At 38.2% G+C, this 18,902-nt stretch overlaps 1 protein-coding gene across 1 annotated transcript in view; it reads right to left on the bottom strand.

The window, feature by feature from the left end:
• WWOX (WW domain containing oxidoreductase) overlaps positions 1 to 18,902 on the bottom strand; it is a 473,858-nt gene that overhangs the window by 367,128 nt on the left and 87,828 nt on the right. Inside the window, exons 6-7 of the mRNA XM_066557163.1 lie at positions 13,707 to 13,795; positions 630 to 815 (exon numbers count right to left, since the gene is read on the bottom strand). Of these exons, the coding sequence (XP_066413260.1) occupies positions 630 to 815; positions 13,707 to 13,795 (275 nt within the window). The remainder of the gene's footprint in view (positions 1 to 629; positions 816 to 13,706; positions 13,796 to 18,902) is intronic.

Here is an 18,902-nt window from a genome sequence, read left to right as displayed (position 1 = left end):
CATCAACATCTTTTTTACCAACTGTACTTTTCCTGGCAGTAGAAAAGATGAGCATCTAACATTTTAATTAAAAAATTTACCAAAAGAGGCATAGCCAGATTTGTAATATGTATTAACTACATTACTTCCCATTTTACAATTATACAGCTAATGTCTACATTGAATTCCCTAATTTCTCATTATAAAACAACTGGATTTCATCTAGCAGCTTTTAATTGCATTGTTTCTCCTGCTAAAATATCTGCACATTCTTCTTGCTAAGATGTTGAAGTTGTTGAATGACAAATCAATATAGGTCATGCCATTCAGATTTAATCAATTATTATTCCATCTCCTCACAAAATCAATGAGTGGTCTGAAACGCAGCGAAAATCTGCATTCACACAAAGAATGATCAAAAAAATATCTACATACTGTTATAAAACTAGAACATGCTTCATCCAGCAACAGAGCCAAATCCAGAAACATCCACAGGCATTAGTAATGCTTCTATTTTTAAAAAGATTATTCAAAGGCAAATGCTTGAGAGCAAGGACCTTCATTTTCAGAAACTCCTGTGGTTCTGCTCCAACTGTTCCATGTTTTAAGGATTAAAGATTCCAGCAAAACCAAAGTTCACATTCACCAACCTGTGGGACTCAGAGGACACCACGACAACCCTGGCAGGAGATGACTGGCGTAGAACATCTTCCAGAAGCTGGACAAGGTAGAAATGTCCCAGGTGGTTCACCTGGAAGGTGGACTCCAGGCCATCCTCTGTCAGGGACCAGGGAGCACCAAACACGGCAGCGTTGCAGATCAGAATGTGGAGGGGCCTGGAAAAATCAGAAGAGGACAAAGAAATCTCAATTAAATGAGTGTAATTATTTACACCTGTGTGAACGGGGTGCAGGTGTGCCTGGGGTGCAGGTGTGAAGGATTTGGCTGGCTGCTTTCTGTGGGAAGGAGCTGATTCCAGGTGGTTCCAGCAGCCCCACTAAGGGTCCAGCTGAACCCCACAGTGAGAAAAGGACACCCTTGGAGAAAGGGTATAGAATAAAAGGCAAAATGCCACACAGCACTATCACTGCTCTCCCAGTTGCCAACTGGGAAACTGTCTCCATCTGGAGCATTTAGAAAAGAAACTTTTCCTGGGGGAGGAGGAACTCCTACCACTTTCTTGAATGGGGTACATGACACCTGCACAATTGGTAGGGGACAAGGGATTAAGGAATAAAGACACAATGCAAAAGGGCTCGTGTACACATTTTATTCTTCTGCAGCTGATAAAGTATGCTGTTAAGAAATGCAAGACTAAGATGAAAAAATAAAAACATTCTCCAGAAGCTGTAGAAGGTGGAAAATCTGTACACAATACATATGAGATCCTTGAAACAGAATCCTTCCTCACTGGACTCACCTAACCCAGTTTAAATGGAAATGCCATGATAAAGGAACTTGAAATGAAAGGGTAAATTCTATCAAACTAAGCTAGAAAAGAACCTAGGCTGGCACATACCTCTCTCATTCACAAAACAGGTCCAGAAAACTTCAGATTCCTTGAGGTCTCCAGTGTAATCTCAGGATACTGCACCTTGCAGCCTTCCCAACCTCCACAGCAAAATCAAGGACAAATGCCCTTTCTGTTCTTTCTTGTCTTTTTCCAAACCCTTATGAAACACAGCAAAGTCTCTGGTCCTCAGACCTCAGATGGATCTGCATTTGCTAGATTGCATCATCTCTGAGCAAACCTTGGCACTGACAGCATGTTCTTGTCCTTGAGTCAGAGCCTGATGCAGCAGAGCTCAGCAAGCTCTACCTGAGCTGAGAGCCTCAGGTTGGAGAGCCTGCAGCTGCCATCCCTCACCCTGGTATCTTTAATTTGGGAAAGTCACACAGAATAATGACAGCCAAAAATTCCTGCACTAACACTTGTGATGTCCTAACACCAGAATATTAAGATCTGTCCCATTTGTTTAGCCTATTCCATCCTATTATGTCTTTACTGCAATCCCATGAGACAGAATCAACATGCAACATAAACTCTAATTCTGAAGGTAATAAATAAAGCACAGTTAGGAAAAATAACTGCTTGCCCTCTGTCCTTCTCAAGTGCCTCCTCACAGCCCTACACACACAGACACAGAGTCAGAACATTTCCCCACATGACCGAAGGACATGTGTACTGCAACTCTGAGCATCTGCAGAAGGAATTTTGGAAAATAATGTAAAACATGAAGCCCCAGGTTGTCAAACAAACCTAAATAATTATATTCCTTCAGGCATGTTTGAGAGCATCAGATTTTGATAGCTCAGTTTTCAAAAAAACATTTCAGGGGGAATCAAACACACCTTAGCTGAATATTGAAAGAAATGCAAAAGGATGGAGAGTAGGCTGTATTTTCTTATTAAAATAAATTTCAACTTCCAGCCAGTTGGGATGTTACCAGTGTAGTGTGCTTCAATGAGAAGTTAACAATCTATTATCTGTTCCTTTGCCAGCTTGGAAAATTTTAACCAAGAGCTCCAGAAGCAGAGTGAAGCATCTGTGCACTCTGAGAGCTCAGTGTCTGAAGTGCTGGATTTCTGATTTGCCTTTTTGTAGTGACACCTATACACAGAATATCTGTGCACACATCCTGCACCCACAAAAGAAACTGAAGATAAACAGGGACTGTCCTTACAAAGGCAAAGTTTCTGTTTCTGTTCAAACCAAAGGGGAAAAAAAAGGCAGCCCTTTGATCCTTGCAGCCTCACTCAACACAGCACAAGCAGGATATGCACTGAGTTGTGCAGGATCATGTTCTTTAGAAGGTAACAGATCTTTTGAGGCACTTTTTATCAAAATTATTTAAACCAGAGTTCATTTTGCCTCTTTTGAGATGCATCTGCCAAGAGGAAAACAAAGCTGCTTGAAGCTTGAGAGAGCATGGAACTTTGGATGATTCATCACCTCTTATGAGACTTTATGAAAAGCTCCAGCAAAAATTAATTTACAGATTTGTACATCTGCTGGGAAAAAAAGGAACAAGTTTCTCCAACACAGATGCAATTTTTGGTGTAAGAGCCTCCTGTATGAGAACTGCAGCACATTAATGCACCAGCAATACTGAAAATACCACCACCATTCCATCAAAAAAAATATAAGACTTTTAAAAAGATCATCCTTCTATTTGATAATTTTAATGTGTACTAGGAAGTAACAAATCACAGACAGAAAGGATTCACATATTCTACCTATCCAAACTGTAAATCCTTCATGATTAGTAATCACACAATAACTACCAGAAGGGAAATACACACTCTATACCTAAATCTGTCAGCTCAATTAATTAAGAAGAATATTCTAGAACAATAAAAAGATAAAATGTAGTAATTTTTTTTAAATTTTAGGTAATTTAATTGGATTTTATAAAAGAAATAAAATTATACTTCGGTCCATTTTATGAGATCTGTATTTTTCAAAGCCCATTTCTCATTTTTTTCAAAGTAAAAGTAATTCTGATTTAAGAGACTGTAAAATTAACATTATTTACAATATTTTATTATTAAAATCTGTGAAGAAATAGAAAAATAAATACAAAAACATTTTAAACAGTTGTCATGGTGAAAATTTCATATCAGACTCCCTTTTAGAATTCCTTTCTTTTTAATTAGCACTTGTGGTTTTAAATGCTAAATAATAAAGGATTTTTTTCCTAGATAACTCCACAGAAAAGAAACCTAAAGGGTTGTATGAATAGACATGGATGTTGTGCTTCATTTCAGCTCAGAAAAAAGCCACCTCTCAGCTTTGGATCCACGTCCATTAAGCTATCGGTGTCTCTCGTCAGACTGCTAACAAAGGTCCAATTACTGAAAATTGTCATCTGAGTTTTTGTGACCCGGCCATTTGCACACCAGGAAATGAATGAGATTACCTGGGTAACAGCCACTGTGCAGTTATGAATTTCAGCCACAGATGACAGATTCTAATCTCAGTGGTGCACAGCTCTGTGTCACTGAACGTATCATTATGCAGGGACAAAATTTTTAAGATACGTGACAATTCACACCACACATCTGGCACTGCAGCTTTGCTTTATGACAGGGGTATTTTCAAGTGATAGCAGAACTATGACCTTGATTTCACAAGTTCATTAAAAACATTGCTGCAATCTGCATGAGGCTTCCAAGGAAAAAAAATATCCCCCCTCAGTTTAAAATAGTTTGTAATTCTACATCAAAGACACAGCAAAGGCCAACAAAGGATGTCAGAAGCAAAGGAAATTTTCCAGTGTTTACTCCTGGTATTGACATGACCAAGTGCTCCCTCTAACCATGACACCCATGAGATATTTTTGGAGACACTGCAGCTACAACCCGGCAGAGTGTTATGAAAATTTACCTCTATGTCTCCCTAAAATGTCTTCAGGCAGTGACTTACATCCCACCAAGGGAGCTAACGTGGGATACCAGCGCCATTTAGGTGGGCACTAGGACCTGATCTGCTCTGTTTTTTCAGGTTGTCACTGCTTCTTGAGCCTCAGGAACACACTGCTCCAACTGCAGGGTACCCAGCAATCCCAGAAAACCCTCACCATGCTGGTAACTGTGCCTACAACTTAGTGAAACTTTAAAAGCATGTAGAATCAGCCAGGACAATCTTATATGTGAATACCTGAGCTGAAATGCAGCTAATATTCTGTGCACTTCACAAAGCCTGTGATACTTCACTAACCTTTGCACTGGGGAAGTCATTCAGATCTCACATGCTGTGCACAATTCACCATTAGAAGCAACTAAGCAATCCAACTCCTCTGCACTATTTGAAATACAGTAAGTGAATACATTAGAGAGATACAGAAATTAAATTGTTGCTATAAATCAGTTAGTTATGAAATTTAATAATCAATTTGTTAGCACCTGATGTAAAACTGTGATCTGTCAGCAGCCTCCCAAGCTGGCTGTGTGCAGCAGTAGATATTTCCAAGGGAATTAATTACTGATGATTTGCAAAGGTAAGAATAATATTTTTCAACAAATGTAGCCTGTGCACTAGGAGGTTAAACAAACACCACCAAAATGTCAACAGAGTTCTTGGCTTTGGTGTTCTCCCGTTTCAAACGCAATGAAATAGTTAACCAGAGAGCCTGCACAGGGAATACTTTCAAATCTTCCCATGAAGCAGAATGTCACACCATCTGGGGCACTTCTCAAGTGATTTGAAAAGTTCACACTGTTTGGAATTACACAGAAATTCAACAGAAAAGGCCTCACCATATCCCCAAAGTCCCATAAGCAACTGTAGACCTCTGTCACGGCCAGTAAAGAAGGCAGAGCTGTGACTTCTCTTCCACAAAGAAGCAAAGTCACAGCCCACCAAACTTTTCCACCCCATAACCATTCCAGGCTGCTTTCTCTGGAAGTTAGAAAGTTGTGCTTCTTTCCACGAGGGAATGCCTAGATACACAAAGGGAATACCCAACAGGCAAGGGAGGCTTATGGCTCTCCAGAAAATGGGTAAATTAAACAACCATCTCTAGAAAGCCCCCTCAGTTTACAAACAGTACTGACAGGAAACCAAGCAACAAGAAAATCACTAAGTCAGGGTTCAGACAGCAGCAGGAAAACTCAGAACCATGTATAATCTAATACTGACACAAAAATATTTAAATGTTTACTGGTTCAATGTAAAAGAAAAAAAAAAAGCACTATTTAACTCAATAGCTTTCAGAAACAAAATGCTTAATGCCTAACTTCCCTTTTTTATAAAGATATTGGCTAAAAGGTCAGCAAAAATGCCCTTATTGCCAACTGCCAGCTGACAGAAATGTGGATCATTGTCATTCAGGCTTCATTTTAAGGCAAGCCTCTAACACAGGACTTAGAGCCCTGATGGATGACCTCCTGCTAGAAGCAAGGAAAATTCTCTGCAATTCATCCTACTGGATTTCTCTCCAGGATTTGACACTGTTGATCAGCAAATACTTTTGCTCCACTTCTAAGAGATTAATGGGAGTGGACTGAAGCTGTTCTGATTCTTCCTTCATAACACATCCATGGGAATTACTGTGAGCAGCTGCTCCTGTGCCTTCCTAATACATCATCTGCATACTGCATAGAGGTCAACCATCCCTCAATCATTACTCATTACCTCTCTAGAAGCTTCAGTGTACAATTTCATAAATGTTTGGAGAAGAAACAGAGGTCTCAACTGATTTGGAACTAAACACAAAACATCCATTAGTCATGGTTTTCCCTTTATTATTTTTTCTTACATATATGGTGAGGGACAACTACCAAAATAACCCCACATCATCGTGCACCTTCAGAAATTAATAAGAGACAATAGCAACTAAAATATCCAGAATCTGGTAATTTTCATTCAGCAGCCCACCTAAGGACACTTGCTGCTTCAAAGTGCATCTTTTTCAAAGTCTGTCAGAAAATCATTATTTACACACATTCACATGTAGTCACAAAAAAGCATAAGCCAGACCTAAAGAAATATTCATTTTTGTAACAACCATGGAATGATTTTTTGCATGTACTTCTAAATATACAAATTTTGTTTGCACACAATAAGGAATTGTTAGAAAAAGAAAGCTACAACTCACCAAAAGAAAAGGTCAATTACTACATTTATTATATATTTATAATATTTTCACTTGAAAACAGATAAATCCTTGGAAAATGTTTTTGGGACCACAGTTGATCATTCAAAGAATAAAACACCTCATTTTGAGCATTTCACTTTCCAATGACTCTTCCCTGTTTTACCCAGAGATTATAGAGCTGTAACAGAATTCACACACAGCCCTTCAGCAGCTGTGTGCTGCCATTCAGACCTGAAAGATTCCATGCTGTGATGGAAATTAATGTACTTTGACATCCTCTGGGATTCTGGGGAACAGCTAATAAAGAAATACAACCTTTTCAGTCTATTACACAAATTTTTGGATTCTAAGATCCATGGCCAGTCTCAGGCTAGCAGTGAGCCTTCCCTACCCAAGTAGCAGAAGACTCTGCCTTCTTTTTTTTTAATTATCTCCCCTAGAAAGCATTTAACTAAATAGACTAAATATATATTAATGTATATGTAATTAAATACTCTGGCCTGATAATTCAGAATTTTTAGAAGGCAACATCAATTAAACACACAGAGCTTCTCAAAACTCATTAATCCATAATGCCCAAAGATCCTTGGTATAGTTGTGACAGAATATGTTTTAATCAGTTATTAATCATATTAATCAGACATATTTTTCTTATTTAGATGCTCAGAAGAGCTTTCACAGCTGGTGCATCTTGTGGAATTTTTTTAGGAAAACAGAGCCCCAAGCCATCTTAGACTCACTCTGGATTTAGCACAGACATGGCTGAAAATGGCACCAGAACAACCAGGGAGCAGAAAGTCCCCGGGGGGTTTTCAAGGTTTCTTCATTAGGGCACAGAGAAGTGAGTGCAAAGTGTCCAAAGACAAGTGGCAGGTTTGGAAATTTTGGACAGCACAGTCGTAGTCATAAAACTGTGCAACAAACACCAAACAAAATCTTTTTGTTAGTAATGTCTAAAAGCACTTCATCATTTTTTGTAGACGTAACCGTGTGTAAAGTTATGGTTAAGTAATATGGACTTTACTTAAAATAAAAAAAAAAAAGAAATATTCTGAGGCAAAAGGTATTTCCACAATAGAGCAGATGAAAAGAAAGGTGATCTGATGAAAACATCAGGATCTCTGCCTCCAGGAAAAGGGGGAAGGATCTAAGATTCTGAGATTTTTAATTTTTCATTTATAAAGTACTGGAAATAATTTTTGGATCCACATGATTTGACACACGCTACCACAAAGGGGTAATTGTGTACAAGAGGTAAAAAACAGAAGAAAGAAGAAAAAGAAAAACTATTTATGCAGAAAACCAATCCCTAGGCTTTAATAAGGCATAGCATCACCACAAAGAGGAAAAAAAAAAAGTTTTACCCTAATATTATTATGTACGTTTCAAAGGTAGTCAGCCTTTGATCTTATTTAAATTTAAGATATGTGCTGTCTGCAACAGTAGCTTCTGAACTATGCATGTTTCTTAATTCAATGTGGGTATTTTTTGATATCTCAAAATGCACAATGTTGTCCAGAAGTTTCTGCCTTGGTGGCACTGCCAGTATGCCAACCATACTCTAAGCTGAGAAAACAAATGTAAAATCTCAACTGTCACGAGTTTTAATTCACAGGAAGTAATTCTATTAATGGCAAAGAGTTAACAGAGTTTTACAGGGATATAAAATATGTTCAGCTTTGGAAAGACAATAAGCAGTGGCAACAATCATCTTTGATAGAGATACATTGACTACAGAACCATTAAACATGTTGGCATAATGGCATCACTGATAATTCATCTGAATCATATATTCATTTTTTTCCAGATCTTTTAAGTTATATTTGTACCGATTTGCTGAGCAGATTCCATTTTTACATATGTATTCTCAGGTATGCATAGAATTTATCACACAGTATCTATGATCTAATTGTCATTCAATTAGAATTAAAAAAACAAACCTGCAATATGTCAGTTATAATAAGGAAATGCAGAAAAATCATATTCTGGATTGACTTTTCATCAGGCTCCAAAATCTTAATTGCACCTGCAAGGTTTCAGCACACTTCTGCCTGCAGCATGAAAAATGAATGCAGTTACAGAGTTTGGGGCCTCAGCTAAGGAAGCCAGCTGAAAACCTGGCCCACTCCATTTTGGGTCTGGTTAGGAAAATCAGAAGAGACTAAACTTCCAAATGGAGAACCATAATTCATAACTGCTGTCTTTTCCATATTTCTACACACATCATTAGTGAATAAACTGTTAGCAGATGCCAATTCTTACCACAAAAAAAATCTTTCTTTAAAGTATAGGAAAGTAACTGCATTGAAGATCTACATCTGGAAGTCCTGCATAATTGTGAATTGCTCCTAACAATTCAGAAAATTCTAAGCAGTAGCTATTGGCAAACATTGTTTCATGTCTTTGGAGTAATTCAAGATTTTTCAGGATGACTTCAGCTTTTTTCTCTCAAACACTGAGAACATTAAATTAAAGCCTTACTGTTTGGCAGAAAATAACTTTAATTCAAACCAAGTGGCACCATGCACCACTGAAAAGTACAAATGCACATAAAATTTCATCTATAACTTTCCTGTTGTTTTGATCATGGAAGTGTTTTTATGGTGAGGTCCAGGCAAACGCCAGGACACCATGGCTGTAAATACTGGCAACAGGTGCTGTCCTGGGACTTTTAGAACTGAAACACCAGTGCTTCCCTCAGTTAAAGTATGCAGGTTTCAGCCAAGTATGGGATGATCAAATTGAGAAATAAAAACCAAGGTGCCACATCCACACGTCTCCACTCCTACGCAAACACCAATTCCACAGACCCTGAGCCACCCAACACTGACCCTGACTGAATTCCAATGCTGTGCTCCATACAATCACAGCAGGGCTGTCATTTTGTCTGTAAGGGGGATTAATACCAACCCTAATTCCTCACATCATGCCCACTCAATGAATAGCAGATTCAATTCTGTGTTTCTTAGTTCCAAAACACTAATATGAAAGATTGGTTGGTGTGCCTCTGCCAGCTGCACAGAAATCAGCTCATGCCAAATCCATCTTAGCCCAGAACATTATTATAAACAGATCATTTATTTGACTTTCAGAGACATTCAATGAACTGCCTGAGCTGGAAACCAGCAGAGGGGAAAGACTTGATACATATAAAAGAAGTAACTTGAACAAATCCAGCCATTTAGGTGCACTGAGATCTCTTGTCCCATTCTCATCCTAAAGTTAGCACTGTCTTGACAAGGAAGGAAGATGGAGTTCATTCACTCCTGGTGAAAATATCCAGTGGAGAATGTCCCTGCAGAAAATAAGCCAGAAATACTAAATACTAAAAGATAGCTGGCTTTCTCCAAAAATTTTTTGCTAGAAATCCTTGAGGGCTATTTTTTATTGGACATCCCTTTTATGTGTTAGTCTGTGTGTTCAGGTTGTGCTACAATGATAGATTAAATATTAAACAGCAATATTGTTTTATTCTGTCTTCTCCCTAAGTTGACTTTGGGAGATCCAACTGATTTAGGTTTTTACCTTATTTTTCCCACTGAATCCTTCTAACTGTGAGACCAGAAAAAAAATGGAGGGCACTGTCCTGCTCCTAGAGAAAGTTTGAGTGTTGCAATCACAGAACTGCAGGATCTAAAATAATCAGCAAAACCCTTCTGCATGGATAAAAAAGTCTCAGAAAGAGAAACAGCTGTATCAACTCACGAGTATAGATAATGCAAACAAAAAAAACCCTCTTTTTCTCTGAGAGGAGGAAGGATTTTCTAGAATATATTTATAGGAATATGGCATAATTTACCGGTGTTTATATATTCAGAGCTCAGATTTTATCTGTGGACAAGTCTGCAACACCTAAAAAATCCATGTAGGAATAAAAGATTTCCACTAAATCTCAGAAGTATGATAATTTATAGATGAATCATCTGACTTTTACTTTCAAACAGGGAAGGCTTCTTAGCCTTAGCCTTTAAAGTACCATTCCAATTCATATTAAATATTTCTTTTCAGAGTAACTATTTCCTCTTGTTTATTATTTATGCTTTTCTCAAGGCTCCCTCTGTTGCATCATTTGTTGTCAGTATGCAACCAGCCCTGTTAAATTCCTGCTGAGCAGAGGATGACATTTCTTCATTCTTCACGTGGTTTCCACAATCCCTCAGATTCCCAAGCACATTCAAGAAGGCTTTTTTTTTTCTCTACAACTTATTTGATTAAGGCAAGAGATTCACAGTTTCAGCAATTTCCCCTCTGCTCTCTGCAATGCAAACAGCCCCAGCTTCCCCAGCTGCAAAGGTTTCAACTCAGTAAAATTTAGGGATCCTTTTTCTGAAGTTGTTCCATTTTAGTTTTCTCATCCAGGAGATCTGTTCTTCAAGACTATTTTCCAATTGCTGTCAACCAGGGAAGAACAGGGTCCCAGGCTGTGATGTGACTATGAGCACACCCTTACATCTGCTGACAAAAAATAACACCTAGAGCCAAAAAGTGTGCCAGAAAAGCAGAATTTCAGAAGGCATCTATCATCTATTTAAGAAATTTTCAGTTACTAGGTCATATGTCACCAAGACCAACACGTTGTGGAAAATACCAGTGTCCCAGAAACCAACAGTGCACTGGAGAAACCAAACAGAGAATATCACTACTAGCACAGAGATGTTTAAGATGTTCACCACTGAATACTAAAGGCCTCTTCACATAAAATGCAGGTCTTTATTAAAATGTGTGTGCTCATACAAAATTTCTCCTTGACATTTTAGAAGTATTGTAGTTTTCCCCAGAAACCAAGATCTAGACAGCTCAGAACTCAAATGACAGTTTTGTTTGGGAAGCAAAATTTAAAAATAAAACAACACCCACTAAATTTGCTCTTCCTATCTGCTTCATTGTTGAGAAATCTGTAAGAGAAAGAAAAACCTCATCTCCTAAGGTATTTCCTACAGTCACTAACAGGAGTGACAGGTCCCTCATGGGAAGGGGGGGACTCCAGCACGATGTGCTTCTCCTACAAGATATTTCAGAAATATTTCAGAAATTTTGGCTGCCAACAGACAAGACTGGCCCAAGCATAAAGAACAAGGCTCAGTCTGTCACTGGAGCCTGTAAGATTCCTTCCAGTTGCTCATAAAGCCCCAGGTGCAGAGGAATTCCCAACGTGACAAAAGCCTCTGGACACTGAGGCAAAACCGACGAAAGAGGAGACAGACAAAGGTCATCAGTGCTCACCAGGGCTGGAAAACTCATCAGCCACCACTGCAGCAGGAAGATGCCTCTGCCACATAACTGCTTTTCCAAACTTACCCAGACACAGTTAAATCACAAAAAAAATCAGAGGCCAGAAAGAGCTGGTAGATCTCCCAGTCCACCCTCCTGCTGGTGCAGATGGTTGTAAGGTGAATTTCTGTATCTGCATCAGATAAAAGATGCAGTGCTACAGGCAGTGTGTGAGGTCTGGTTTCCATCCAGCCCCAGACTTTAAACAAAATATTACTGGAAATTCATTTTGGTCAAAACCAAAGTCTCACAGTAGATACAGAACATAGACTTCCACATTATGCTTGGATGAGTCCTGCCAGACACAGGCAAATCTGAGCATATTTAAGAGAGAAAAGCCTGAAGGCAAGGCAGAGGCTTTGAATGCTGTCTATTACTAAACTATTTTCCAAATAAAATGAGAGTGAAACATTAGTAATGCCTGTCCATCACTGACAATGTAGCTTTACAGACCTACACTGGGAGAATGGGGTATGCCAACAAAAACAAACCAGGTTTTACTGATTCTAGATCTTCTCCTTTCTTCAGTTCTCTGCCAAAATTGATTTAAGCCTGTTCACTTCCAAGGATTTATAAACATGCATACCTAATGGACTAGCTAGGACAATCAGGGTGTGAGCTACAACACACAAATCAGGATATGAGCTGCATTTGGAAAAAGGGTGGTTTTGACTTTTCACTGAACCACACACTTAAAGAAATGTAGCATATTAAAAGCATGAAGATTCTAAATTAAAACACTTACTGCTCTCACACCACAAAACCAAGTTAGCACTAAAGAGCAATACTTTCTTGCAAGGATTTGTCTTGCAAGAAATTTTAATATATGAAGATGACATGATAAGAAAATATTGATACTAAGGATTTTGGCAGTAAAGAAATTCTGTTAGAAGTCAGTTTTGACAATTCTTTGCATCTAAAAGACCTACATATCTGGCTCATAAGTACTAAAATGTCATCTGTCTATTCATGTGAGATTTATCTTTGGCAGTGTTTCAAAAGTGAAAAAAAACCACTCTTTGTAATATATTTTCTCTAAGACAATGTATTTTCAAAGCTAAGAGGTCATATTCTCTGGAGAAGAACAGTAAGATGCATATCAGTTACAGAAATACTTGCAGAAAATAGCTAAGTTTGAATACACACAACAATCAATGGGTCAAACTGTGGATAAAAGCACAAAATGTGGAATTTATTGTCAAGACTTGGAAGTTAAAAGCTTTCAAATAATTTCTTCAATTCAGACATTCATTGCTCTGTTCAAGCTAAATTAAAGGAACCACTTGGAATCTAACCTGCTTATCTCCATATAAATTTGTCTACTGTTAAGTGATGTCATTATCACAATCTCTCCCCTTTTGTTTTTCTTTTTTTTTTTGTTATGGACTATTCCACAGAGAGGTCTGGAAAATGGAGCTGTCTGGCTCATAGGGCTGTGGTTTTTTAAGGCTTTAAAGAGGAAAAGGAGAGAGAGAAGGTTAGAAAACAACACAAGACAAGAAGTGCACTAATTGTTCACCCTTGACCTCTTCCAAACCACTGCCAAACTGTTACCAGTTGCCTGAGCTGTCTTTATGCAATTCAGCTTTGGTCTTTTTCAACAGCCACAGGGTAAAAAAGCCCTTTAAAAGTGGGGCTACACATCAAATAATAGAAGATCTGTTATTTATTTTTTTGTGTGTGTGTGTATGAAAACAAATGATCTTTAATTTACATTGAAAAAAATTCCCGTGAAATGATTATTCACTCACTGCAGTTGGTGATCCATCCAACTATGGTGATCCTGCCAACTGTGCTCAGCTGATAAAGACATTAAAATAACAAGAAAATATTACATCTAATTTTCTGAGTACTTACAGATTCTTGGATTTGAATGCTTCAGCAAAGTGCTGCACACTCTGAAGAGAAGCAAGGTCTAAGGTCATTGCCTCTACCTTGGCTTTATGCTGGAACAAGAGAAAATATAAAAAAGGATAAATAACAGCAAGTTCAGTTCACAGTATCACATTACAGTAAATGTGTTATGAAACTTGTCTGATTCCCTTGTTTAACATTATAACCCCAGAGTGAATACAAATCATCAAAAGGGATGGACAAGCACAACATTTAGTGCCAAAAGTAGCATTTGTGATTTGGTGATTCTGCTGAAAACACACACTATGTAATGCACAGCTTTATATAATGCAATGAATGGACTCAAGGCAGTGTTAAGGTTAATAGCTATCTTTTTTGCTTTGATTTTGACAGTGAAACTTATGTAACTCATGAAATAAAAAGTAGAATAAGTGCTATTCTCAACACATGCTATTTTTTGGAACCATACCAATAGGAAAAAAAAAACAATAAATATTCTATAAAAAACAGCTTGAGATTGACACATATTAATTTTAAAAAATCTATTTTTCATGGTAGGTGATATAAAGGACAGTATAAAATGACTACAGAAAATAACAGATCAGTCTACACAGTGCTTTATACAGTTAGAGTTTATCAGGACATATTATAGATACACACTTCCCTGTCAGGGTGGGGAGGCCCTGGCACAGGTTGCCCAGAGAAGTTGTGGACTCCCCATTCCTGGAAGTTTCCTAGGCCAGGCTGGATGGGCTTGGAGCAGCCTGGGATGGTGGAAGGTGTCCCTGCCCATGGCAGGGGCTTAGAACAAGATGGGCTTTAAGTTCCAACACAAACCATTCTGTGATTCTGTGTTTTCAAAAGAAATTCTGTATATACCTAAAGCAAACTTTTCACCTAGGAGGGGACACACTGTGCCAAAACACAATTTTCAGCTTTAAGATCCCTGTTTCCAGGTATTTTGAAACTCCAAATCTCAAAACAAATTGAACCAAAAGATGTGTACCTATTTTCATCACAACACTGAAGTCATCACATAACCAAGCAGCTGGTGGTTGCACCAGGGTCTGCTGGGATTGCAAGGTTATACCATGAGCATTGCTGGAGGAATGAAAGGACAGAAGGAAGCCAGAAAGAGTCTCCCATTGTCTCCCAAGCTCAAGTGATCCATCTGACCTCCCCATTTCATTGCATCTGGCACTTTCTCCCTACATCTGTTTTCTATTTTGCTATGAACCCATTCTGCCTGCTACAACTACCTTACAGGTTTGCTTTAAACAGAATATCAGCACTCCAATTCCTCTTGTCCCATTCCAGCCAGACTTATCAGGACAGCAAAATAAACACAAAATTTCAACAGGTTCAGTCTTCATAGGAAGTATCAATTGCTGGAGGTGGAAAATGCTAAACCAAACTTTGCTGCAAAGAGGTTTTTTACCCCTACAAGATGCACATCATTCAGGAATTCATTCTTCCCCACTGGGTAAATATTTTCTTCTGTTTGATGGTCAGAGACTTGAGAAAGATGATGCTGCCTTGCATTATGCAATAGAACTCCAGAACAATTTCCCTTCAGCTGTGCAGTTCAAAGCTGTTTACTCACTACAGAAGTCATGTGCATAGTTGGGTTTACTTTGCCTCTGCTTTCCTCAGTTGAAACATTCTCCTGTCTCTCCCAAGGGTAAAAGGACATAGGGAGGTCAAAAAACATAATAATCAAGTAGTTCAACAGGCTAGACCACAAGCTGCCAGCCACTGTTCTCTTGGGGACAAGGGTTCAAGTCCACACGACATCACTCAGGTAATGCTTTTCCTCTTGGTGTCACACATTAGGCTTCTGCTACTGATTCCAGGAACAGAAAAGAGGTGTCTGTACTTCATGTCCAAAAGAAAAAAAGAAAGTATGAAGCCTCCAAAATACTTTCTGAAATAGAAGTTAAGCTGACTCAAGTTGGCCTGATTTGAGGATTAATATATTGAAAATGTAAAAATCAGAAATTTTAAAATTATAATATTTTTTTCAATTTTCTCCCTGCTTTTGCTGTTTAAAACCTTGATGGTTGAAGCCTGCATTTCCTTCACTTGCACAGAAGGCACATCCTGAGCACAGACAAATACATTTACTCTGTTTTCCTCATGGGAAAAACTGGAGCATGGGACATCCAAAGCACTCAGAACCTGAGTGAGAAGCTGACACCTCAGCTTCTGAAGGCACTCAAGAAGCCAGGTGTGAGTGTTTTCTCCAAGCACAGCTGGGGAAGAAATCACTTTAATGTACCATGAGTTTAGGCAAGTTCCCCAACTTTTTTGTTTCAGATTCTCCCCTCAACTGAGAATCCAGCACCTCTCACCCTACAGAGGTTTTGTGTAGACCAACAATTCCTGCTACAGTTTGAGACTGTGAAATGCAAAACCTTTAGTATCAATTCAATTTTATTTAAATTTTCCCACTGTTACTTATATCACAATATCTCTTTTTAAAAAACCTATGAATAAAGGAATATACTTGCAAGGTATGTTCTTAATAATGTACGAATATCTCCATAAATGACAAGTAGAAGGTTTTATGTTTGTTTTCTTACAGTAGCTCACAATTACCTCTCTTATAATGTTTTCCCTGTTTCCCTAGAATCCTAGGTGTCACATATTGTGATATGTATACAAGAGCACAGGGGGTTTTCATAAAAAATAAAACTAAAAATCATTTTTGCTAAAAGGCATCTTAACTGTAATTGTTCTCTGCAGTCAGAAGTGATTGGTAATGGTATGCTGCAAATCCTGATCTAATGCGTCATAATTGTATTATGCTGATGTCTCTCATTACTTCACATGTTTTCAGCACTGAATTATGCCTCATTTTATGTTGTGAAACCTTAAATGAGACTTGCCACCTTCCCAAATACAGCAGACAGTCTTTAAACTGCCATCATCAAATCCGTACACTAAGGCAGGAAACTCCAGAAATTTTGAAAATTAAATTGACAAAAAGTATTAATGTTCCCTCTACTGTTTTATTTTCAATTGCATCATTTAAGGAGAAAGTAGATACTGAAATGAGTTTAGAATAATTTAGAGAGCTCTTTTCTAAACCACAGGCTCATAACTACGTGGTGCCATTGAAAAGCTGTGTGAAATGAACTGCTGTCCTTGCTGCAGGTATGCAGGACAAATGTCCCATCCAAAACCCCTTCAGGACCAGAGCCAGACCAGCTCTGCAAAGTGGCCAGAGGAGAACAGACACAAGGGGAGGGGACATTCCTGCTGTCTGCTGAGCCCTGAGCAATCCAGGTCAGCCAGAACCAGCCGAGAGGTTTGAGTTTGGGATGGGGGTATTTGTATTTCATGAAGCCCAACAAGCAGTTCAAGGCTAACAGTGTCCAGGCATCAATGTGGTGCCTTTGAAGAAACAGCCAAAGGCAAATCAACCTCCAGTTCCAAACAAGTCCTCTTCTAAACCCAACACAATAGCACTTTGAAAAGTCCAAAGAAAAAAATTTATCTTGTATTTCATGTTTCACACTCAGTTCTAAAAGCCTTTCATCAATATTTCCAGGTAGGTTTCATTACTCTGTACAGCCCAAGAAAACAGCTTATTCAGTTTTGTATGTAAGCTGCTCCCTATTGGAGCAAAAATATTAAAAAATGCTTAAGTGCAATTGGCTATACTTTGCACTCATGCTAGAAAAATGCTTATTGAGCCAGAAAGTAACACAAAAGTGAAAACCCCCAGCAAGCCAGCTATTTCACTATATGCAATGCATTCACTTTACAGCCTAAAAATTGTTTAAAAATGAACACTGCATGGTAGAGTAGTTTGGCAGTAAACATGATTGTGCATTTGTGTCTTGGTATTGAAGAAGGAGCCTTTTTTCATAGTGAATTTTTCATTCAAATGTAAGTGATGATTTACGTTAAATATAGGTAAAGCATAGCTACATTTTCCTGAAGGATTGCAAGGAAGTGAAGAGCAGTACAATAAGTTGAAGCATAAAAGCTTTCTCTGTCATAATATTTATTATAATGGCATATAAAATAGCTGAAATAAATAATAGATGACTAAAAGTAAATTCATATGATAAAGAATCTTTCAGCAGACACCATTACTTCTGACTGCTCCAGTTTCATACAGAGTTGAAGAGTCTTAATAAATATGCTGTAGCCTCTGTATCTGATGTAAGTACAAGTCATTTTGTGAGGGCCTGCTTAAAATGTACCAGAGTGGACACTACATAATTTACTGTATAATTTTACTCTCAGAAAATAGTGCGTGTAATCTTCAATGTTTAAAAGTCCTTAACTCAAAACTGAATACTTGGCACAACAACAGGAATATCTGACTTTGAGGAACTGAAAGTACAATCAATTGGTAAAAAGTGGTTTAATTTAATACAGAAAAAATCTTCATGACAATGTCTTGGAATGCAGATAGTTCTGACAGGCTGTCTGAGAAAGAAAATCTTGGGGAAAAAAAAGAATTTTACATCAAAGCTGATGAAAAATCTGTGGAATTATCTGAAAATAGGTAAACAAATAACCAAATCTCAGCATATGACAAGCAATGCCCACATAAACTCATATTTCCACGTTGAGGATGGAGCAGGGGGTGTTTTAGAAGCACATCTGACAATTTGACACATAGCTTATGACAGTCAATAGCCAGTGCCATGCACTATTTATGGGGGTACCTAATGGGGAAAAAGGCTTTCACTCAGGATTAGGACTGCAAATATTATTGTCCCTAATGTAGTCAATATTTGGTGCTTCATGCAAAACTGTATTTATGGCAGCAATGGCAGCTCCAGCTGGTTGTGTGCTCTGAATGCTCTGCAGCTCCTGGGAGCTGATGGGGATGGATGCATCCATTGCTGCTTTTAGAGCAATCCAGCACCTCTGGAAGATGCTCTAATAATGTGTTCTTCTGCTACCTTTGGGATTCATCAATAAAGTTCCTTAGAAGACCTTGTGGTGGAACATTTTTACACTCCCACCTTCCTCCTCCCCCCAATATCAGCAGTATTTGTGCAGTACTTACAAATTTCCACTAACTTTATGCAAGACAACACAAATCAATTTCCCAAATATTAACCATTTTACCAGCACATTCATGAGATGTACAAGGAAATAGCTGGGACTTACTTGATTCTTCATGAAAATCAGAGATGAAAAGGATTTCCATTCTTTCATTAAAAAAAAAAATTA

This window comes from Molothrus aeneus, chromosome 11, assembly GCF_037042795.1.
Source record: "Molothrus aeneus isolate 106 chromosome 11, BPBGC_Maene_1.0, whole genome shotgun sequence".
Classification (NCBI taxonomy): Eukaryota; Metazoa; Chordata; class Aves; order Passeriformes; family Icteridae; genus Molothrus; species Molothrus aeneus.
The sequence above is the reverse complement of the archived record's forward strand: the minus strand, read 5'-3'. Positions and strand labels throughout refer to the sequence as shown.